Below are 25,218 nucleotides of genomic sequence, written 5' to 3'. Positions count from 1 at the left end.
GTGAAGTTATTACGTTTTTTTTTATAAATCCGTTATTTGATTTAATCGCTTTCAAGGTGAAAAATATCATTTCTGTTTGCAGTTCTTTATTCCATAATTGACTCTGAAAAATCTAGTGGTAGGGAATGAAAAATGCAACCGTCTGAAGGTTAAAGAAAGTCATTTGTGAATCAAATGAACATTGCATTTGTATTTGACATAGGTAACAATTCAGTTCAACTGTGGAATTTCCTTTTTTTTATCGAGTTATAGACTGACTCATAAGCAAGTTGAAACCCTATGGATACCTAATTTCATGTAAAGACTGAAAACATGGTTTGAAAACCATACTATATCCATTACACATTTGGGATTTTGAGTCACTCTGATTACTGTAATAAAGAGAAAATTACCGTCTAATCATACAACTAAATCAAGCTATCTAAACCAAATTGTTAAAAACTTAATCATCTCGTCTAATATCAACTTCAGAGTCTTAGAATGTTTTCTCCAGAATTTGGAATTTTATAAATGCAAAAAACGTAAAAGAGTGTTATAGCTAATTGATGCTCTAGAATTAAATTGCAGCAATATACTTGACTTAAATAAAGCGACAAAACATAAGAATTACTAATTCATATGAAATGAAATGACTTAAAATTAATATAAGTAGAACTTCATGACATCAAACTAAAAGCATATTTATTAATTATGACAATGAGACCACCAGCGGCCGAGCGATAATATCCCTGAATATTGGTTGTTTCTTACGGGGTTCGAATCCCGGCGAACGGGCTGGCTGTTGGACGTTTTCGTGGTTTTATCCATGCGTAGTGTGTGCTATACGAACCAATTTCTCTTATTAAGTCCTTCACGGATGCATCCCTCCCCTTAGACAGATAGACCACGAGTGCTTTGCCATAATTAAATAAAACGAAACGAATTCTGGCAATGAGCGGTACTGAGCCATTTGGATTTCTTGAAATGACATCTAATTTATGCTTCAACTCAAAGGAAGCTGACGGTCAGATCGATTTTTTACTTAGAAATTAAGAAAATACTCTGACATAGATTCTGACCTCTTTATGCGCCCGTTCAACCTCAAATCTGACTTCAAAATTGAAATTATGCGTTTCGAAAATGCAACGTGCCATCTGAGGTCCTTAAGATATGTTATAAAACTCAAATTCCGTTTGTTAATTTGCTGCCTTTAATGTAATCTGAGAATAGAATTTAGCAGCCTTCAAAACTTAAAACAATACTCACAAATAGGTCGGTGGCGTAGCTAGGGTGGGGCATCTGTCTTCGGACGCAACATCCAGGGGGCGCCAAATTGATGGTACGAAATTTTAGAATAAAGTGTTTCCCATTCGTGACAAACAGAATGAGGCGCAAAATCTCCAGTTGTTCCCGGGCGCTGGAAACCCTAGTTACGTCTCTGAAATAGGTAAATATATTATTGCAATGAAATTCTGTGACTGCATGCGCAATGTTTATTCTGTATATAAAATCGAATTCTACAGCTCTTAAATTCTAAGAAAGACTTAAATCGAAGAAATGTGTTAATGAGGCCATAACTTTATTGTATTTCCGTTTCCGTATTGTATTGCGGTGGATGATATATCGGTTTAGATGGTGCTGCCAGTCAGTGTGACCTCAGATAGAAACCAACGCAACAAAGCAACATTATTTCTGTGATGCATTTCGATGATACCAGAAATTTTCTTATTTCTTAATTTAATAAACATTAGTCACATCAGGAAAGTTAACTAGTTAGTCCGTTAATTAATCTAAACAACATACGCAAGAGCTATATACCTAACGCCAGGGGTGACAGAGATATTTTCATGGAGAATTTTTCGGGGGAAATTAATTCGTATTATAGTTACATTTGGAGAAAATCATGAAAATCTTAACCATGAAATTCTGAAGAATCTGAGCTGTGGTCTAACTAAGAGCTCAGTTGAGTTATCCCTTTGGTGGCCTCTTTCAGGAAGATGCATAACATCAGAAATAGCGAGGCCAATGTACATACATTAAGGTGTATACAGAAAGCAACTGTGAAAAGTCAATATAAGCGGAAAATTATTGAATTTTATCCACTATTTTTCATAATAATGCGCTCTATATATTCTGTATTGTTTTTAATACATCGTTATAATACTGTATTGTTCTTAATACATGCTGACAAATATGCTCTATATATTCTGTATTGTTCTTAACACATTGTTATAATACTATACTGTTTTTAATACATACTGACAAATGCATTTAGACTCGCCTTGATAAAAGTGATCGATCATACTACGAGAATAAAGAGGAGTTTCGTTAAATTTTATCATGTGATATCATTTCGCAAGCAGTTATATTTAATATTAAGTAAGTTTTATATATTCTTAAAGCGCGAAAAATTTTGAAAAATATTAAAGAATTAGATGTTGAAACTCAACCAATACGCATGTTAAAAAATGTTAGAGTAGTTTCTTATGTATACTTCTTGGATGAGTACACATATCCAATGTTTCTTCACATGCAATATTCACTCACAAAGATTTTAAACTCAGTCTCGCTGTTTGCCATTCGTGCAAGGTACCCATTAACTATTCTTTTGGGAGAAAAACAGAAATTATTCAGCGTTCCAAATACAAACACCGAAAAATTTCCATCAGGAAAAAGTGAATGCCTTGTCTTAAAATTTCCCTTTTCTATCCTTAGGGTATATAACTACGTTCCACTTCGAATTTTGTGGCCTGAGGCGACCCAGGAGAAGGTGTTTGAGGTATTTTCCTTCCATTGGGAAGTGAGGGATTTCTCCGCAAATTAAAGAGTCAAAGAAATCCATTTTTAGGACAACCATGATCACGAAGACGACCCAGATCGACAGAAATCACTGCTCATCCATCCGGAACTTTGAGAGGAAATGACGTACGGCCTCCACCTTGTTCAATTGGAAAGTGACCCTGAACAAAAGCCAGAATTAGCTCTGTATCGCCTTTTGGCGAAATGGCGGCTGAATATAAACTTCATAATGTAAGACGGGATCTAGTTCGAAGAATTCGTTTCTGAAGTATTCACGGCGTAATTTAAGAATGTTTCTGAGATATATATATTTTTAAACAGAGGGGTAGAATCACAAAACAGCATATCTGAAAGAAGAAAAAGAAAGAAAATTCCAGTCAATAATTAGGAGGGAGAAGTTGCTTAAGTAGTTAACCGCAATTAAAAAAGCAGTCCTAATTCCGAATCGATTTTCAAATAGAGTTCTAATTTGTATCGACTCACGATCAAGTCTTCAAGCCATTGCTGGAACACAATCAAGGAACCCTTTAGTATTGGAAATTCAAAACCTCCTGTTCAGATCTCCATTAGAACTAAGACCGACCTTTTGTTAGGTACCAGCACACACAGGAATAGTAGGGAATGAGTAAGCAGGCAAATTAGCCAAAAATGCGGCTATGGGCATACATCTACCAGAATATGCATTGCCATTTACAGTGTCTTTCCTTAAGAAAGTGACATTCGTTAGAATGTTACAAGAATAGCAGTTTCGCTGGAATAACGGTACAACGGGTTGCAGAACATGCAAGTTCATCCCCATAGTATCTACTGATTTATCTATATTCTCTAATACAATCACGAATTATGCAAATGATCATGGACCTTTTATGACTTACTTGAATAGATTTGACATATCAGAGAACGACTTATGCAGCTGCGGTCATCAGGGATCAACTGATCACTATGCGTTTTATTGCGTACATACCAAAACTTTTCATCTACGACAACCTTCAGAATAATACTGGGCAAATTGGCTTAGCCAATTATTGAAATCAAAAGAAGCATTAAATAAATTTAGTAACTGTATAAAAATTTGTTACAACTTAAATCAATTTTCTTCCCCTGAATCAAATTTCAATTAGTAAGTTTTGTTGGTTTTCTCTTTCTAATATTATTTTTTCCCATTATACGTTTTATATACTATCTTGTATATTTAAATTGTACTGACGTTTTTTTGTAGCTCATTAATATTCATTAATTGCTTGTTTTGGGCCTAATAAGTTTGTATGAAAAACTCATAGTTTTGCCCTTTAATGATATCAAAACGTGTACTTCTTTAATTAGAAACAATGTTAACTCTTCTTCTTATTCAGTTTTTTTTTTAAAGTTTGCGCATCCCTTTTCCACCCTTTTTAACTACTTCGCAATATTTGCACCGAGTTACTAGAAATTTACTTTGAGTAAATTTAATTTAGTAATACTTTGTTAACTATTTATTTATTTATTATTATTATTTTTTTTAATTTATATCATAAACACCTCAAGTATTGATTTAATTGTTATAATACTTTGCATATTGTTACTGAATTCCTGCGTCAAGTATATTTTTTAATTATTATCATATCTGTCATTTTACATATGGTATAACTCTTTCATTGAATCATTTCATGTAACGCTTTATTTGCTGTAATGTTTGTAAGGTATGTGTAGAGTAAGTGGGACACTGTTTTAAAACAACTAATGTAATCACCTAACGCAATGTATTATCGTATTTTGGTTCACTCATAATATCACCTATTTACATCATTCTTAAATAACTATTTATGTGTTATAAAACGCTTTGCATTACTACAGTTATTATGTCAAATAACATAAATTTAATGTGTCACATTTCACATTTAGACGTATTTAACTTATAGTATTATTTGTACTTTATCATAGCTCTATCTCATAATATTAAGGCATTATACTATGGAATATCATTAAATTATGTATTCATGTATTTTATTACTAAATGCACTATATTATTATTGCACTATAATATTATACACTGACGTTTTGCTTATTGTCATATGTAGCATCCTATGCAAGACGTCCTGTAATCATTTTTGTAAAGTACTTTTCAGTGACATTCCTGATTAAGAGCAATTAATGGCAATTGGTCTTTCAGCCATTGCCTTGTTGTGGTGGCTGCTTGTTGTTTTTTCCACTGATCCACCGTTCGGTTTTACCTTAGATCGGAAGCCTGGTCAGTGGCACATAACCATAACCCATTCACAATTGAATTTTGAATAAGATAATTTTCGCATTTTAATTTGTTCGCAGACAAGTTTAATATTAATCGTTAACTTTCTAATCCGCTAAAGTAATTCTTAACATTTATTAATATTTTTTAATCCTTTGCCTTGAAGTAAGATATATGTTTTTTAGATAAAAAAAAAGTCTCTTTTAACCAAGATACAGTAAATACTTGCCTCCTGTATTAAGCATTAGCTCATTAGCTCAACCATTAGCTCTTTAGTCGAAGCTACCTAATCAGAAAATTCTCTGTGAGAACATCCTTCCTGAAACAAAAAAAAACAAACAAAAAAAAATTGTGTAATTTAACGTGTAAAAAATAACAAAGTAATCAGTTCTTATTGATTAAACAGCAGGTGTAACATTTCAGACATTTTGTTTCTTAAATTTAACGTCATTGGCTTCCGTCCAGCCGAAAATATTTCAGTCTTTCAAGAGAATCAGGCCGAGATTACTAAACCGTAATGATTACCTTTCTTTGAACTATTTACCTTTCTTTCGGCATTATCCACAAGCATAGGGCTCATAAACAGTGGAAGTGTTATTGATGACACTGCGCCGTTTCGAAGATTTTTTACGAATTTTAATTAAGTATTTCTCGAATGATAGAATCCAAATACCCCTTACCTCTTCACAAATCCCAAGAGATGATTTTCAAACCGATGGATTTTAAGTGTTGTGGCAGTTCAACGGAACTACAATAACAGGCATGCATGCCCTGTCTAAACTTTGGAACTTTGATTCTCGGCGGGGAAGCAAAGTTCGCTGACCATAAATCATATCGATCGGATATTTAAAAACATTGAAAAAAAGCAGTGGTCTGAGAAACTAATTAAAATAGTACACTTAATATATGCGCATCAAAAAATATGCTTAATTTTAAAAATAATTCTGTAAAGATGCATCATAATGTAGCGATAGAAACATCTTTGGGAGTTAAATAGTGTTACAGATGCTTATAGTAGTCAATTGTATTTACTTTAAATTAAACGCATTTTAAATTATATCAAATAGATATATTATTAAAAAAATCTGATGTGAACACCACTTGACTTCCTTGTCTATCAAATTACACACATTTTGGCTGCATTTCATTAAAACGTTTTCCTCGAATTTCATTAGATATATTTCTTCTTCAATTAATTCAGTTGCGGCAAGGCAAAAATACGTAAAAACTCAAAACATCTTCTTTAAAAAATAGTAAAATACAGAAAAACGTAAAACACCAAATACAGTTAAAAATAGTTTAAAGAACAATTTATGCAATTAAAAATTAAAGTTTCTAGGCCAAAAACAAGCAATTCAACCAGCGGGCACCAAGACATATTTGAAAGGACATTTCATTAATAAAATACGCAAAGAGGAAAATTCATAACTATTTACATTTGCTTAACAAAACTTAATTCCGGTTTATGAATTGATAAGCTGATTACATTAAGACCAAAATCCACCAGAGAAAGCATTAATTTCGCATGCTCCTCTTTAATTTACGGTGCATAACACTGGTAATTCGCTCCGGGATTCGGATCCCGGCGAACGGGCCGGCTGCATGGCCGTTTTCGTGTTCTTCCCCATGTGTAACGTGTATGAGAGTCAATTTCCCTTAGAAAGTTCTCCATGAAGACATCTCTTAGGCAGATAACCCTCGAGTGCTTTGCCATAATCAAATAAACCAACCAAATTAACCTAAGCTTGAAGTGCTTCGTTTTAATAATATGTAAATAGATTCGAATTCTTAGCCAAAATATCTCAATTTGGTTGAAAAATATTTTTCTTAAAGCCTGGGCTTCAAACAAAGCATTTCCTTTGTTACTTTTTGTCGACCATTACATTACCTTCATGCAAAATAATTTCGCGCTAGATCAGTCAGAGGAAATTAAAAGTAAGCTAATTTTAATAATCAACTGTGTTAATTTAATAATTAGCAACAAATATCCCATAGTATTGAATTTTTGAATAGCTGAATTCTAGTCCAGTATTCAAAGCTTTATTAAATTTGTTTACACTAAAAATATATATATATATATATATATATATATATACGCCGTGTCCACAAAAGCCATGACCCAACCTTTACTTCCGTAGCTCTTTGTCATAAGTATATACTTCCAATTACATAAATGTTTTAAATGAAGCAAAGATTCATGTTTAGGCATTTTTAAATTTAAAGAAATCAGTTTCGTAAAAATCACGAAATCTACCTTTTACATGTTTCCATACTTATAATGTAAAATATTTGTGCTCGTTACATATATATATATATATAAAACTGATAAAATTTGACCAAACTATTTGATATACAAATCGGGATTCATATTCAGGGGCCGTACACAAACTGAAGAACAAAGCGTGCCGCCCAACGGGGATAGTGGTTAGCGACATTGACCACAGTGCTGAACGGCCGGTTTCGAATTAAGGAACTCTATAAATTGTTTCTGTTGCGTTTTTTTTTTTTTTAAGATGTCAACGTAATTGATATAGAGAAATTGAAATATATAATATTTCATCTAAATCTGAGTTCAGGTAAAATGAACTAATAAATTCTCATGCAACATGACAGTATAAACATTAGTTTACACGAGCTAATAATGATTTCTCTTCCTTTCCTCTCGCCTCCCCCTTTTTTATAAATTCTTTTTATGAGTAGGAAGCTCTATTGCATGTAAAAAACATTATATCGTCCTCTGTGTAGGAATGTATTAGCTGAATGAATTTAATTAAATGATTTAATGAAATCAAAGCTACTAGGAGTAGCTGTCTAACTCAGTGTCAGTTCTGACCAACAGCATCCCGGAGTACGATGACGTAATTAGCCGCCAAGTGCAATAAAACATAACTTAACTGCAACATACCTAAAGAGCGGTATTACCTCAAGAATTAATTTAATGAAAGCAAAGTTACTAGGAGTAGCTACCTAATTCAATCCCAGTTCTAATTAACAGCATCCCGAAGTATGCTTACAATTTTATCACTCGGTAATGCAATGAACCGCCATGTGCAATACGGTATAACTTAACTGTAAAATAGTTAAAGAACATTATTATCCCAAGCAGAGTGAGTGTATGATTATTGTTAGGAATCTGAACTGAAAGTGCAGTAGAAATATATTCAACACGTGTAAAATTTTAAAATGTGTTCATATTAATTCTCGTATTAATTCAAATTTTTTAATATTGTAAACTCTTTAATTGAATGTTCACTCCAGTCTGTTTCTTAAAACCGAAGGCAAAAATTTATTCAAACCTCATTTCTTCTTCAGGCGTGGTTCTTTTATGGATATGAGGAATATGAACATTATAAAAAGCCTAATTAATATATTATTCGCTAAAAATGGCATAAATAGGTTACATGTTACAGCAGGTACTCAAAATCACACATATTGTTATTTACAATTAAAGCAACTTATTTCTTTGCAAAACATATGGAGGCTAATTAATTGTTTTCGCTGAAATTCGTGTTCTTAGAGTCAATAGCATTTAAAAGGTACAAATTAAATGTTCTGGACTGCAACCTTGTGGCATAGTTTCTTTTAAATGCTCAGTAGTTTTTATAACTTAACATGTAAGGTGATTAATCAGTGAATACGTGTGAACATTCCCTCATTTGTGTGGTATTTTTTGCCAGAAAAAGAATTAATGAGACTGGGACTTAATGGATGCCAAACCGTTTCGAAGAATTGTAGTTTGACCTGGTCTTAGGTAAATAAGAAGGTAGAATGCTTACTAATTCACAGCTAACTAAATCTAAATTTATTCGAACTTATCATTTTAAGATAAAATATCAGGACAGTTCCTGTAAATCAAAATGATTTTTTTTTTCAGACAATGAGAACTTGTTTAACAATAAGCTGAAACATGTCTCATATTAAATTAAAATTTCGTAATTATCTAAAGCTAAACAAGGGATAAATTTAATCAAATTATATTTGGTTAGGTTCAGTTCTTTAGTTAAGACAAATGACAGAAGATTTATCTACTTTAGGAGGGATGCCTGACGAATATTAAGAATTTAATTTATTGTACATATTCTTCCATAAAAATTAGAAAATTATCTCTTTCTACGTTAAAAAATAGAAAACTACTAAAATCCGTAAAGACAGCTAATTAAAAACCAGAAATCAAACTCAAATTGCCAGTAATAGTGGTTTTATTCACTCATTCATTGGAGGGCCATGTTATTAGGTTATTTTGAATATAGCATAGCACGCAAAGGCTATCTGCCTAACGAAAGGATAGGTAGGAAAGGGCATGGGTCATACATTTGTTTACCTCCTATGTTAGACATTTGGCGTTCCCGTTCTCCATCACTAGTCACCTGCCTAGAGGGAGGGATGCCTTGGTAACTTCCCGTTATAGGTAACTACTGCAGCCAGTCTGGAATCAGACCTGGGTCGGACTTTACGATTCAGCGGATTGGCCACTCACTGGAAGGCAAAAACGTATCCTTATAAAATTTTCTACTTAATGTAAATGTTTTATTGTGGTACAGAATTTTATTTGGAGGTTTGTGTTGAATATTTAAAACTTGATATTAGAAGAAAATTATTTAATATTCTGAAAAATTAAGGTGCTGTTGGTTACCCATACTGACGCGTAAAAAAGGTATGATCTAACCGTCGTGGCTGAATAGCACAGATTCGGTAAATATATTAACGGTGTTTAGAGAGAAAGTGTTTTAAAGTTTAAAAATGCAAATATTAATAACAGAAATTAGATTTCAGCATCTGCAGTTCATAGAATATTGTTCTAACAGTAAACCAGCAACGTACGGTCAGCGTATGCCGTGCATATGATCCCTCAGTAATGGAGTACATAGATCTTTCTTGCCATTTCTTTAACTTCATTAAAAGCTTTAGTGATAACTTTTCATTTGAATTTTAAAATAGTCATATTTTATCTTTTAATAAATGTGAGTGTGTAATTTAATTCTATTTACGCTTTCTAAATTAATTTGTAAGGTTTTTACAATTAACCAGTTATCTTATAGTTTTGGTTTTTAGTTTGAAAAAGCTATTATTCTCGAAACACGATTTTGCGTTGTTTCATTTGTAGAGTTCCTCACTTTGTAATCCTAAGTTACTGTTGGAAATGAAGAATCTTAAGAACTGATAAGCGAATAATCGCTTGAGTTCGTGTGACAGGAAACAAGATAGAAGGGTAAACTAGCCCTTTATTATTCCAATTAAAGTTTAACAAAGCTCCGTCTTGGAGTGTACAATAAAGCCGATACTTGGGCTTGAACTTAAGAGACTAAGAATAATACTAAACTAATCTAAACTAAAGAGGGATAGCCGAAGCTATCAAAATTCTAACAGACTGCGAAGCTATGAAAGGCCTAAAGTACGGCCGAGCGTGATAATAGCTTACGAGAGAGTAGCCTAAAACAAGTGGACGCGTGCAGCCAGAATACCTGCTATCTCTCTCTCTAACACCGAATAACTTCGCGGTTAAATACCGCTCTTCCTCATTATATATTCAGACGTGATTCTAAAACTACGTTCTGGCCGGAAGTAGTACTTTGAAGTTAATCGACAGGAAAGGAACTTTAACTCAAAATTTAACTGTTAATAAAATTAACATAATCATTACACATTATTTATTCGAGTCTGTTGCCATTCAGAAAATACATGATTTTTCATATTTAATCTTTCTGTTATTAATTAACAAACTAAACTATTTAAAAGCAATAGATACAGTTCTTAAGATTATTAGTATAATTATTATTATTTTACGTTTTAATCTGATTGATTTAATCAAAAATGCATTTAATTCATGGTATACCTAATTAAAAACAATAAATATTTTTATAAAAATACGTCACATATTTTTTTACACTTTAGATGTTCAGAAGATATATAACTTTCCCATGTTAATCTAAACACATATTCATCTAATATCCTATAAAATACTTCGCTATTCCACTTGGGCCATCTCTATCGTTAATCTCCATTGACAAATCATATTAAACTTTGAAGGAGCCGTTAAAATCTGAACCCTTTCTGATTTTTTTCTCTGGAACTTCTACTTTCGTTATCTTCCACCTAAATGCAAATTAATTCTAGATATACATATAAAAAAGAAGAAAAAACTGAAAGATTTTATATTTTATATTCCTCCCAAAACGGTATTTTTAGCATTTTGTGAGTTACCTTTACTTATTTAATATCATGTTCTTCGCACTTAAACCACATAAAATTCAACAGCAATATCACAAAACATTTAAAAACAGTATATCTTTAGAACTTCCGATAGCGCTGGAGATAAAAGCGCTTTTCTTCCGTAGAGTGTTGCCATTGCTAACTTTGAAATCATTGAGTTTGTTAATCAGAAATATGTTAAAGTTTTACAAAAATTTAAAGACAATAAAACAAATTCGAAATTAAAAATTCGGGCTTTCAAGTGTCCATGTTCGGTTGGAACACTACGTTATTCAAAATTTGATGGCTCTAGGTACCGTTGATTTTTCACAATGCGAGAAACATTCATGAAAATTCTTCATTATTTAGTTTCTTTATATATAATACATAGTGATAATATCTGGAGGCAACAGTTTGAAAAGTGAATCAACGCAGAAAATGAAACGACGCAAAATGTCATTTTGAAACTAATAGCCCTTTGGGTCTAACGCCCCTTTGGGCTAATCAGCGTCTAGTCTTAAAATTTATCAAGGAGTCATCTGGCAGTAACTCTATTCTGGGTTTTCTGCTAAATTATCTTGCCGGTAAAGTTTTACCTAACCACGATTTCTTCGCCAGCGATTAGTCAGGAAAATCCAAGGTTTAAACTACGTTTTGTGAATATTGTATACCATATTCGGTTTACAATTTCTTTCCATGAGTTAACGGAGTTTCTGTTTATTTTCAGTTTATATAGGCATCAGATCGAATTGTTAATAAATACTTGTATTCAAACTTTTTTTTTTTTAATCTTGATTGCGCGACATGTAGTCATTGAACTATCGAAGTCAGACTGGATAAAAAAGCTGTCCGATAGTACCTTACGGTAATACTCTACGTACTAATGTTAAACTTAAACGTCCTATCCAAACTAATAAACCATTTCAGATTAGAAAACCATTTTAAATGTGCCTTTTTTCACCTATGCTTACATCATGGTACTCAAATTGTAAAAATCAGCCACTTGCTCATGACAGCCATCGTAACAACTTGAAGACTTATTCGATGTTCAATGAAAGGTAATCGTCGCATAGTGCATCTGCTGTGCAGCATCGCTAGGTTGCGGTCTTTTCATTTTAACAGCCACCCGAGGTCACTGTGTTTTCAGCATTTAGTTCCGCCTCTACTAATCTTGCGTTAAAAGATCTCCTTTTCACTATAAATAAAAATACACTTTTACACCACACACGAATATTTATCTTAGTTTCTTTGTTAAAATCCTCCTTCTGGAAGCAAAACCTGTTTTCGTTCGATAAGAGCATAGAAATTGATGTTTGTTTTTTGATCAGCGGAAGGAAATGACCAAAGGAAAGCTACAAAAACTTGCTAGGTTTTTGAATTCTTTGTGTTCTTGTATATGATTGCAGAAAATTGGCCAACCATGAAAACTGACGTCACGCAAGAGATTTTGTTATCTTGGCTGTAATCTGTCTTTGCAATGACCTCTGGAAACTTTTCAGTAATGTATTATAGTTATTCCAGGTGTTGATAGTTTTATTTCCGGGCTTTTTAAATTTGAACGTTATTACTGCTTTGTGAAATTTTACTGAAAGCAATGCTTAATTTCTAAAATTAGAAGTGCTGGAGCACTGAGGAAGATAGTCAAGAAAAAGAAACAAGAATAAATAAATAAGTAACATAACTAAAAAAAGGAAAATCTGAAAGCTTTTAGATTTTATATCACGCCCAAAAGGTCGTTTTTTAACGTTTTGTGTTAACGCTTTGTTAACGTTTTGTTTTAACGTTTGTCTTACTTTTATTTATTAAATATTATGTTCTTCACACTTAAACCACATAAAATTCAATTCAAAAGCCATATCACAAAATATTTAAAAATAGCAATTTAGGATATCTTTAGAATTTCCGATGCACAGTCTCGCGCGTTAGAGATTATTTTTTTTTTTTTTTTTTTTTTTTTTTTTTCCCTCCTTGCAGTGTTGTCATTGCTCGTTTTGAAATTGTTGAGTTTGTTATTCAAAAATTCGAAAAGTTTTATAAAATTTTAAATAGATAATAAAACAATTTCGAAATTCAAAATTCGGGCTTCCAAGTGCCCATGTTCGGTTGCAGGACTACGTTATTCAAAATTTGATGGTTCTACATACCGTTGTTTCTTCACTTCCAAGTGCCCATGTTCGGTTGGAGAACGACGTTATTCAAAATTTGATGGCTCTAGGTACCGTTGTTTCTTCACAATGCGAGAAACATCTATGCAGATTCTTCATTATTTATTTCTTTAAATATAATACGTGGCGATAATACTTGGTGGCAACAATTTGAAAAGTGAAGCGATGTAAAATGCCGTTTTGAAATTAATAGCCCTTCTGGGCTAACGCGCTTTGGGCTAATAATAAAGTAAAATAATAAAATGATTAATAATTAAAGTTTAAATCCAATAAAATATAAAGAATAAATAAAAATTAATAAGTTATTAAATGAATGGTAAACAGTTAAATAATACAATAAAATGCAGGACGTCGTCTTATTTGGTGCTTCTTCTGGAATTACAATTTCATTCAAAAACTAAGAAATAGCTCAGTCGGTCTTCGCTGAATTTAAGCCCAGAATATTTAGTATAATGTACTACTTCAAGGGATTATAGAAATAAATGCAATTATTTTTTTAGCATACTAACCTTAATATAAACAGTTACAGAATATGGACGACATTTCAACGGAGGATGTGTATTTATGAAAATTAAACAGAGAAGTGCTCAACGCTTTCTGACCACGATCTTGTATCAATATCATTCTAGCTGCCATATAGCATGTGACGGGGATGGGAATTTCCGAAATTCGAGAGTTAGCTGAAAACAAACTAACAGGTCACAATTTTCGTCCCTCATATTTGCTTCCATCATTCCAAAAAGTCTGCATATGCTCTTTTCCACAAGAAGATTCTAACGTTGGAACGGAAATTTATCCGCTGTCATACATGCGCTGTTCTTCCTAGAGATTAAGCCTATGTGGATGAGGACTTTACTCTCCTTAAAATTCTACAGTCCATCCCTGGAAAAGTCAGACATGTACTCAGAAGTTAGAATCGGTTTTTAATTTGATTTTATTACTTAAAAAAATTATCGAAATCAAAATCAGTTTCGGGTTAAAATGTAGTTTAGTTACTTAAAAGAAATATTGAACCCCTCCTATTTAGGGCTCCAGTGTGTTCCGGGTAGAATTACGATTTATCGGACAGGAGCTTAGCACCGGAGCTGGGCTGCATCGCAATTTAAGCTGTGACTAAAAGCATTTCAGTTTGTGTTAAAATAAGCACTCATTTAACGATTTAAGTTAAACTACTCCTTTTGAGAAAGACTTTCAATTCTCTTTAATCAGTATCATCAAAATGATTTTTACAAGTTAGAAGAAATATATATGAGTTTTAAACATTTAAATATATAGCAGGCTTCGCTTGTAAAATTTCGCATAGAAAATGTATGCGGATGAGACTCGCCATTTCCGTTAAGGATTTAAAGTATTTATTATTAAAACATTCCTGAAGAATATGGCTTTAAAGTTACAGGAAACGTTCTTACACATTACTAGATAGCTTAAAAGCATAATTTGTAAAATTATTCCTTGTTGAATTAGTTTAAGAAATTATCATATGGTATTTCTTCGCATTTCTAAAGCCGACGATAATCTGAAGCTGTGCACTTTCCATTAAAGGAAATATATAATTTAGACAAAGGAAAGTAACCTAGATTGATAATAATAACATCATACATAAATGTTCAGGAAGAGATAGATCTCGCTGCATAAGAGGGAGAAAAAAAAAGAGAAAAAGTAAAAATTATATGGAGCTCATTATTTTTAAACGAAATGAATAAAAATAAAAGTTTAATTTCTATTGTTTGCTTCATTTAATCGACTTCTATTTTCTGAATTCTTTGTCTTCTTCTTTTTGTCAGTTATTTTTAGCAAACTGACACGCAAAGGCTAGATATATCTTGCAAATACATCCATTTTCACAGCGATTCAGAATAGTACTGGCGTATAAAATAACATATTTAATATTTGACTGTCAAATTGAAGGAAAGGCAAAAAATATCTTATTAACCGTTAGCTACCAATGTTGCCGATTCGGAATATTTGTAAATAAATTAATTTTAATGTTATATGCTATAAGGTATTTCTCCCACTTTCCTAGCGTCCTTCGTGGTGTAGTGGTTCTGCACGCTGGGTCGGTATTCCAGAGGTCCGTGGTTCGATTCCCGGCGAAGGCGGTTGCTAATTTTTCATCTCTCTGGTTTCCAAAAAAATCCTTATGTCTCTACAATGAAACTCATTTACTTCAGCTGCGACTTGATTGTAATTCATATGTATAATTATTCGGTTATGACTTGGGCGTATAAATGTGCGGCATGAATGAGTTCTTTAATGAAAGAGACTCTTCCAACAGCTGTATGGCTGAATCCGCTGAATACTGATATTTTGATCCGGGTTCGAACCTAAATGAACAAGCTATCCCATGGTTTGGGGGATTTTTCCCATGTGTAACGTGAATATGAGTCAGTTTCCATGAGAAAATCCTTCACAAATCCCTCCCCTTAGATAAATAGCTGCCGTTTGCTTTGTTACATTTAAATAATCTAACCTTTGGTAAAGAATTTTTTTAATTAAATGTGGATATTACCAAAAAGGAATATACTAAAATATTATGTAGAATTTTTTCTGTAGGTAACAGGTTTCCCTTAAGTAACATAACAGTGAATAATATTCATGGACGCATGACATTCATGGATCTTTATCTTATCATCAATCCTTTCACATTTCTAAAGATTACGAGAAATAATATCTTTTCTTCATTAGAGTTTTTTTTCTTATTTTCATCAGTCCCAATTCGACATCTTATGTTTACTATCAAATCCTACTTTCTTCGAATACCACCAATAAATATATCTAAAACTAAAATTAAAATCGATTCTGTCATTCAAGAAAAAGAAAAATGTATAGCAATTAACGAACCAATGGCTGGTTAATTGATTAAAGTTAATTATACAAGCGTTATCTGAGTTTAGGATAACCAGAAGGTCTTTTTAAGGAAAATGGCTGGCATTTATTTTACACATAAAAACCATGGAGTCATCCCAATCATTGAGATTCGAACCCATGTCAAATTACCATTGTTCAGCTGTCTTACTCATTCAGCAGTTGGTGAGAGATATAGAAATGTCGTAGATGTATCTACGACATAATGTACTACTTCAAGGGATTATAGAAATAAATGCAATTATTTTTTTAGCATACTAACCTTAATATAAACAGTTACAGAATATGGACGACATTTCAACGGAGGATGTGTATTTATGAAAATTAAACAGAGAAGTGCTCAACGCTTTCTGACCACGATCTTGTATCAATATCATTCTAGCTGCCATATAGCATGTGACGGGGATGGGAATTTCCGAAATTCGAGAGTTAGCTGAAAACAAACTAACAGGTCACAATTTTCGTCCCTCATATTTGCTTCCATCATTCCAAAAAGTCTGCATATGCTCTTTTCCGCAAGAAGATTCTAACGTTGGAACGGAAATTTATCCGCTGTCATACATGCGCTGTTCTTCCTAGAGATTAAGCCTATGTGGAGAGGACTTTACTCTCCTTAAAATTCTACAGTTCATCCCTGGAAAAGTCAGACATGTACTCAGAAGTTAGAATCGGTTTTTAATTTGATTTTATTACTTAAAAAAATTATCGAAATCAAAATCAGTTTCGGGTTAAAATGTAGTTTAGTTACTTAAAAGAAATATTGAACCCCTCCTATTTAGGGCTCCAGTGTGCTCCGGGTAGAATTACGATTTATCGGACAGGAGCTTAGCACCGGAGCTGGGCTGCATCGCAATTTAAGCTGTGACTAAAAGCATTTCAGTTTGTGTTAAAATAAAAAGTTTTAGTTAAAATAAAAAGTTCAGTTTGTGTTAAAATAAGCACTCATTTAACGGTTACTCATTTAACGGTTTTAATCAGTGAAATAGTAAATAATACTTCTCCAGAGATTTGTTTAGTATTCACGAATAGTTTCAAGTGAAAGAGACCGTCTTAATCAGTCATCTTTGCATACGTTCAGAGAAGAATGAAACTAATATTTATGGTTTCTAAAATTAATCTTTCATAATGCTTATAATGTGAGTTCATTTTTAAAGCAGATTATGGCTTTTAACCCCACAGGCAATTTCAAAGTTACAGTTACTATGTAGGTTAATTGTTTTATATGATTTCGTAAAAATGACATCACTGTTTTGATGTTTGGCGTTGAGTTGTTAGTTTTAATGAGTCATGTTTGCTAATTCATACGTACATGTCTGGAGGTTATCAAACTACATTTCTTGCATCAAAATGACGAACTGCATTTTAGCGCAAATACAACTAACTAAATATAGGTTTCATATAGGGAACGTTAAGAGGAATTATATACCATATATTCCGGTATATAATGCGCACTTTTAATACAAAAAATAAGACCGAAATTTCCGTGCGCGTTATAAGCCGGATACAAAAACGATTGACATAAAAATAAGGAAAAGATAAGCATACAAGAAAGAAATGGCGTACCTTATGAACTTAAAAATTTTCATTATCGGATAGCATTAACAAAAAGTACGTCACATTAAAAGTACGTCACATTCGTTTTCTGTTATATGTTCAAGCACATCATCGAATTCAGTTTCGCCTTCACCAACACTGCTCATATTCATTATAGATAAATACATAATAAGAAAAATTGTATAATCTAAACTTATTTTTTGAAGATCATATGGTAGCTAAACCATACACAAGTGTCGATGCTGTGATGAATTCTAGCAGATACCTCGAATTCCATGAGAAACTACATTATTGTAGTGTTCCTAATATCCAGTAGATTCAGGTTAGAATGAATAATAAATAGCCCAAAAACCATATTTTTAACTGACAAGAAAATGTCCAATAAATTAGAGATATTTAAAACTTAATTTTAAAGCAAGCTGTGTGTTGAATGATGTTGCCCAATTTCCTAATGCAAGTCTTCTGAGCACATACAAAGCAACTTTATCTAAGCTAATGAAGTTCTGTGAGATAGGTATATCGGATGCTTTCTCACACTTATAGTATCAGAACAGAATTCCATCGTAAGTTGAGGCGTACTTGCGTGGGTCAAAATCTCCTTACAGTTCAAACGTCAAATTAGCCAAATTTTTCGACAAATGACTCGCTGAAATCATCTCTCAATGATAGAACTTTTTTATATTCTACTTATTCAACAACATTTGTGATTGCACTTATTTCGTAATCGGAAGCAAATATTAAAATTACGCATAAAAGCAACTTCTAGTCTTGCGTTTCCTCGAAGAATTTCGCACGTGCGAAATTGAATCAAGACAAAAAGAATGTAATAAAATAAAGATGGGAAGGGGGTTCCGTAATCAGTGAAGTGCGAAAACTCCTTCAGGCGATCAGCGCAAGGCAGGATGGACAGATTTAGCTTATTACGAAACATTTCGCGCAGCTTCAGTTTTTTTCAAACTGTTAACACCTAGCAACAGAGGATTTAGAAGCGTTCCTCCTTTACAAAAAAAATAAATGATTATTTTCAGCAATCATCTCGAAATAAATAAAAAGAAACACAATTAGCAAACGTCGCAAAATAGTTTGTCTTCATTTATTTGCAAAACATTTTGGTTTCGTTTACTTGCACAATATTTTTCAAAATTTCATTTGTAATGAGAAAACTCATCTCCGTCGACGATAGAGTTCTGTTACAAATAGGAAAATTTTCCTTTAATTTTAGAAAAATCAAAAACTAACCACCGAAAATGAACACTGTAATCTCGATCTTTTTGACAGAATGTTACATCAGCAAGCTCTACGAAGCCTTCTTAAATGAACATTATGAGTTCCTCTTTTTCAGAAATACAAATTATTCAGCCAATATTTTTACGGTTCAGCAAAGAATCTAAAGCTTTCAACTTATTAGGTTATAAAGTAATAGTTTTCCACCTATCAAAAAAATAAATAAATAAATAAATAAATAAAAATCTGAAATGTTTCAGATTTTAAATTACGTCCAAAGGGGCGTTTTTTAACATTTTGTGTGTTACCTTTCTTTATTAAATATCATGTTCCTCGCACTTAAACCATAAGATCCAGTGCAACAGCAATATCGCAAATTAGTTTTAAAACGAGCATATCTTTAGAATTTCCGATACAGAGACTCACGCGCTGGAGATAAAAATGTTTTTTCTGCACAACGTTGCCATTGCTCGCTTTGAAATCCTTGAGTTTGTTAATCAAAAATTCGTCAAAGTTTTAAAAAATAGGAAATCGATCATAAAACAAATTTCAAATTTCAAATTTGGTCTTCCACATGCTCATATTCGTTGGAGGATTACGTTATTCAAAATTCGATGACTCTATGTACCGTTATTTTATGACAATGTGAGAAATATACATACATTTACGCAGATTTTCATTATTTAATTTCTTCAAATATAATGCAGGACTCTAACATTTTATGGCAACAGTTTGAAAAGTGAACCGACATTTATCCGTCCGACGCAAAATGCCAAAACGAAACTAATAGTCCTTCGGGATTCAAATCCCTTTGGACTAAAAAGGATAAATGCGTCATTTCGTTTCTGACTTATTAACTAGTTATTGCAAAACATACAAAGGATATATTAGTAGAGAAATGTTTAAAGAAAACTTGCTTTGATTCACGACACACATGCGAAAAATGCGAAACTTACTTACGGCCAGCCCATAGCTAAAAATCGAACACTTGATAAACTATCACTCTTCAATGATCTCATTCACTCAGTCATAGAAGACAGTGCAAATTTTTGTCTTGTTTTTATTCTAAAAACAAACTTTTTGTTTATCTAAATCATCGCTCATGAGATATTTTTTTAAAAATGCGATAAGATTCATGACATTTGCCTGTTTTTAAATAATTTTTCACCGTTTATTCTGCTTGCTTAGTCTAATTTTAAATATTGGTCCCTTGATAAACGCATTGTTGAAACCACTGAATATTAGTATCTTCATAAATGTTATAATATAATTTTTTTTTAATCTGAAAGGTTTCAAATTTTAAATTGCGTCCAAAGGGGAGTTTTTTTTAACGTTTTGTGTGTTACCTTTATTTATTAAATATCATGTTCTTTGCACTTAAACTATAAAATTCAATTCAACAGCCGTATCGAAAATAATTTAAAAAGAGCGTATCTTTAGATTTCTCGATACACAGTCTCGCGCGTTGGCGATAAAAAATGTGTCCTCCCCTTACAGTGTTGCCATTGCTCGCTTTGAAATCGTTGAGTTTCCTAATCAAAAACTGATGTATGCTTTACAAAATATGAAACAGATAATAAAACAAATTCCAAATTTAAGCTTCCAAATGCCCATATTCGGGTGCAGACGTACCTCATTCAAAATTGGATGGCTCTATGTACCGTTGTTTTATCACAATGCGAGAAACATACATACATTTATGCAGATTCTTCATTATTTAATTTCTTCAAATATAATACAGATCGATAGTATTTGGTGGAAACAATTTGAAAAGTGATACAGCCTTTTAAAATTTTCAAAGCAAAATCGCAAAACGGAAACAATTGTCCTTCAGGTACAAAGCCCCTTTGGACCTAATAATTGAATTAATACACTTTATTACACTGCTTATGATGCTAGTTATCGTATTCTTTATCTTAAAAATTTCTAGGTAGTGAAGCATTAAATCAAAAAAGGCGTGCAAAGCTTATCTTTATGCATGTGCCCATATACAGGAATTATCTCGGAAAACCATAACGAGTTTTTTAGGTTTTAAGTAAAATCTTTCTTTTCCTTTTTGAGTTCAAAAATCCGAAGATTGCAACTATTAAATTTACTTAGTACAATAACCATATCTGCATTACCATTTCCTTCCATGAGATAAAAGTAATAAAAGTGAACGAACATTTAGAAATAAAATACTCTTAGATAAAATATTCGTGACAAGCGTATCAAACCCAATACTTTAGCAGCTGAATTTGGAAAAACATTTCCTATTTCTTTTCACAATATTTTCTGTTTTAGCCAACGCATTTCCTACAGAATTTTCTTGGTTTTTTCCTTTTGAATATTCCGAAAGAAATTTTCAGTCTGCAAACGGTATTTTCTATCTGTAATTTAACTATTATTAAGCATTCAAATGATGTTTAATAATAGTGATTTATTATTAGTTTTAGATTTTATTATTATTATCATTGACTCATTTTATAATGCAGCATCATTATGTTCTCCTGTAGCTTGATGAAGAGAAAGTTTCACCATTGAGGTATTAGAAATCAGATTCGGACTGGATTAATTAGATTATGGAAAAGAATTTGGGGGCTTTTTGCCTAAAGGGAGAGATGTTTCGTGAAGGTCTTTTTAAGGGAAACTGGCCCACGAAAACTTCCATACAGCCAGCCCGTTCATCTGGATCTGAACCAGAATCAAACTATCAGTGCTCAGTGACTACTCGGCCTCTTGGTTGGCCTGAAAGTTTTTGCAGCACATTGCATCATTTGACATTGTTTCCATGCCTCTCTTCTAAAACCATAGCACCAAAATAGTTCTGAAAAATTCTCACCTGCAAAAACTACGTACACCTTTACTAATAATAACAAAAATTAAATGTATATTTATTACTTGGTCATACATAAATCAATGCGAAATTTTATAACTTTCGTATAAGCAGTGCCGGCCTTTTTCATATTTATGTGAGATTAATCAGAGCCTAATTATTGGGTTCTTTAGAAAGTAATTTTTTTTTTTTTTTTTTCCAACGGACCGTTTAAGTGTATTTTCCCACAAAGTTCACACTTTAGCCGCATAATCATTATATATTTTGACAGCTGATATAGTAAGGCTTGCTTGTGAAAAATTTCGATTGTCTCTATTCTACATTTTGGTTGGTGCTTTTTCAAATATGGAAAGTGAAAAGCAGCATTTTCGGTATATTTTACTTTTTTCAATAAAATATGCTAATATGAAAATGTAAAAATGCTGTTTAAGCTAGAAAAAAATTATCCGATGTGTATAGAGAAAATGCTTTAACAGACTGCCAGTGCTATAACTGGGTTGCAGAATTTCGATCCGCCAATTTTGACCTTGCAAATGCACTACGTTCTGGAAGGCTAATTAAAGCTGACGAAAGCACAATAAAAGCATTAATTGAAGAAAACCGGCGAATAACAACTCATAAAATCGCTGAGACATTAAATTTATCAAATTTGACTGTTCATGATCATTTGAAATGCCAATGTTTAACCTGAAAGCTCGACACATGGGTTCTCCATCTTCTCACAGAAAGAAATTTGTGCCGTTGCGTTGACGTTTGTGATTTGCTTCTTAAATATCAAGAAAGTGATCCATTTTTGAAGCATATCATCACTGAGGACGAGAAGTGGGTTGTCTACAACAATGTTAAACATAAGAGATCATGGAGCAAAAAAAGATGAACCGGCTCAAAGTACTTCGAAAGGCCTATATTCATAAAAAAAGTGATGCTATCCGTTTGGTGGAATTTCAAAGGAATCGTTTTTTTCCCAGCTTCTACCGGACAAACAACGATCGATTCTGAAGTGTATTGTCATCAGCTGGAAAAACTGAATGATTCACTTCAGTGAAAATAAAAGAGTAGAATTCATCAATCGAAAAGGTGTAATGTTCCACCAAGATAATTGTAGACCTTATACAAGTTTGGTAACTAGCCAAAAGCTTTTACAGCTGGGATGGGATATACTGTCACAGCCACCATATTCTCCAGATATACCACCTTCTTCTTCTTATTTTTTCCGGTCTCTACAAAATATTTTAGACGGTAAAATCTTTACCTCAAATGAGGAGGTGAAAAATTACTTGAATCAGTTTTTTGCCAGCAAAGAAAAAAAAATATGAGTGGATCACGACGGAATCACGCTGTTGCCAGAAAGATGTCAAAGGGTATTGGACTAGAAGGGACAATATATAATTCAATAAAATATATATTCACTATGAGAAAATTTTCTTTTATTTTCATGAAAAAAAAAGGAAATTACTTTTCTGACAACCCAATAAAAATAACGCTAGGCTTTAAGTACAGCATTCTTCCGAGGCCTTCAGGATTAATTTTCCTTGTTTTTATGAGGGATATGTAATAATGGTGTTATAAATCAGATTAAAGTGCTAGCTAAAATTTCAAGTTATTAATGAAAGGTAGCCGCAAAAAATTAGAAAGAATTCTATAGATGTTTTGATTTTGTTTGCAACTGTCAAAATTGTGAATTTATGTGAAAGCGTAATTCAACGTTCAGTAATATTTACAAAATTATTGATTTTATTATTATTATTATTATTATTATTATTATTATTATTGTAGTGTCAGAAAATCTGATATACCAGTTAAATTAGTTTTGCATTAAGTCAGCAAACCGACACAACTGATATATAAGAAACTGCTGCCCATTAACTGATTGCCTTTCGCTGACAATAAAATATCTATTTGTACTAAGGCGCGTGAAAAGCTAACAAATATACAATTTTACGAAAGTGTATTTATGTAATAAAAATTATTTCATATTTTATCATAAATACTTATTGCGACTTAACTATATTTGTGCAAGAAGTTTGAACACGAATGGAGAAATTAAAAAGAAAATGTCTTACTACTGATTTTATCAATGCATCGTTGTATCTACTTGCACAGAAGTCAACAAATGAATATTGCAATAAACGAAGGCCAGCGATTTTTTTTTTATTGTCACTGAATTAGAATAAAGTAGTCACCTTTCGTGACTAGTTGAGATTTCCGGATATAAAGAGCTATGAGAATGTGTATGCCCAGCTTTGGTTTTACAAGGTTATTCATGCTAAATACATTTAATAGATGAATTCAAACTTTAGCTTTTTTAGGTAGCGGGATAAGGAGGAATGTGTTTTTAGTAAATTTATAAAATTTAATCACCTTGCATGCATGTACAAAATTAATTACCATGTATCATTATTATTAAAATCAGTGAGTATGTTTTTTCCCATTCAGTAAAGAAAGCTAAAAAAAAACAAATTCGTTCAAATTCTGTAATTTTTCCTTTCAAAAATTTTATTCCATGGAACATGAATTCTAGACTTCTAACAATCCTTAGTTTATACTGCTCTTTTTCACAATTTCCATAGCTATTTTCGTGGAATAAAATTAGAAATCGACATTGTTAAACGTTTCAGTACACAGCCTTTGAAAGTTTTGCATTCGAAACAACGCAAACTCATAATAAGAGGGATTTCACCAGTTTCTCTTTCTAAAGTTTCACTCTCATTTACACTCATTCATAAAGAGCTTCTACTCTGTCCTCTAAATACATATTTTCTCTATCTAACAACTAAATGTCGGCCGGATTCATTTCTTTACTCGATGTTATTAGTAACAATTTAAGATTTCATTAAATATTTTATTATTCTTTTATCTCTATATTGATGAAATTAGAAGACGAAGACCGTGTTCAATCAAAATAATTAATCTAAATTTAGATTTGTTACCTTTGTAGGATCAATATTATTAATGAGGAAGTGTGCCTTAATTAAGGGTTATTGTAACGCAGTTTATATTGATTTGTCTTACAAAATAGCTATAATTTTGCAACATATTTTTCTACTGCATTTAAGTAGAGGTATAAATTAATATATCTAACTCTTTCAATTTATTTTTATCGTTATTTTTGGAAAATAAGAAAATATTAAATATGACAATAAATGTACTAGAACGCTAAAAATTTATAAAGTATTAGATCTAATACGAAAATACTAACAGCGGTCATCCTGAATATTAAAGGTGTGCCAATAGCCCTAAATGAAATAATGCCAGTGAAAATTGTCACCATTCTAGAAGAACTTAGAGAGCATCGTCTTATTAGAGGAGCAATGGGACAGCATTCGTTTTTGTGCCACCAATCTACTTCTAGAAGTCAAAAGAGATTGCTATATTATATTGCGATGCAATATTACAACTTCGTA

The 25,218-nt window shown here is 32.2% G+C and overlaps 2 protein-coding genes across 3 annotated transcripts in view; one reads left to right on the top strand and one right to left on the bottom strand.

The window, feature by feature from the left end:
• Ccs (Copper chaperone for superoxide dismutase) overlaps nt 1-1,375 on the bottom strand; it is a 151,323-nt gene extending 149,948 nt beyond the window's left edge. Inside the window, exon 1 of the mRNA XM_085814682.1 lies at nt 1,246-1,375. Coding sequence (XP_085670808.1) covers nt 1,246-1,278 — 33 coding nt within the window. The 5' untranslated portion in view covers nt 1,279-1,375. The remainder of the gene's footprint in view (nt 1-1,245) is intronic.
• A 30-nt stretch (nt 1,376-1,405) lies between these two features.
• LOC146999088 (uncharacterized) overlaps nt 1,406-25,218 on the top strand; it is an 85,326-nt gene continuing 61,513 nt past the window's right edge. Inside the window, exon 1 of one of the 2 annotated variants that reach the window (XM_085814673.1) lies at nt 1,406-1,426. The gene's annotated coding sequence lies outside the window, so the exon portion shown is untranslated. Of the gene's footprint in view, nt 1,427-3,877; nt 3,899-25,218 lie in introns of those variants that run through there. The other variant, XM_085814667.1, reaches the window with a different exon arrangement.

The sequence above is a fragment of the Stegodyphus dumicola genome, chromosome 1 (genome assembly GCF_044657685.1).
Source record: "Stegodyphus dumicola isolate Sdum_Otavi_A_Nest chromosome 1, ASM4465768v1".
NCBI lineage: Eukaryota > Metazoa > Arthropoda > Arachnida > Araneae > Eresidae > Stegodyphus > Stegodyphus dumicola.
The sequence above is the reverse complement of the archived record's forward strand: the minus strand, read 5'-3'. Positions and strand labels throughout refer to the sequence as shown.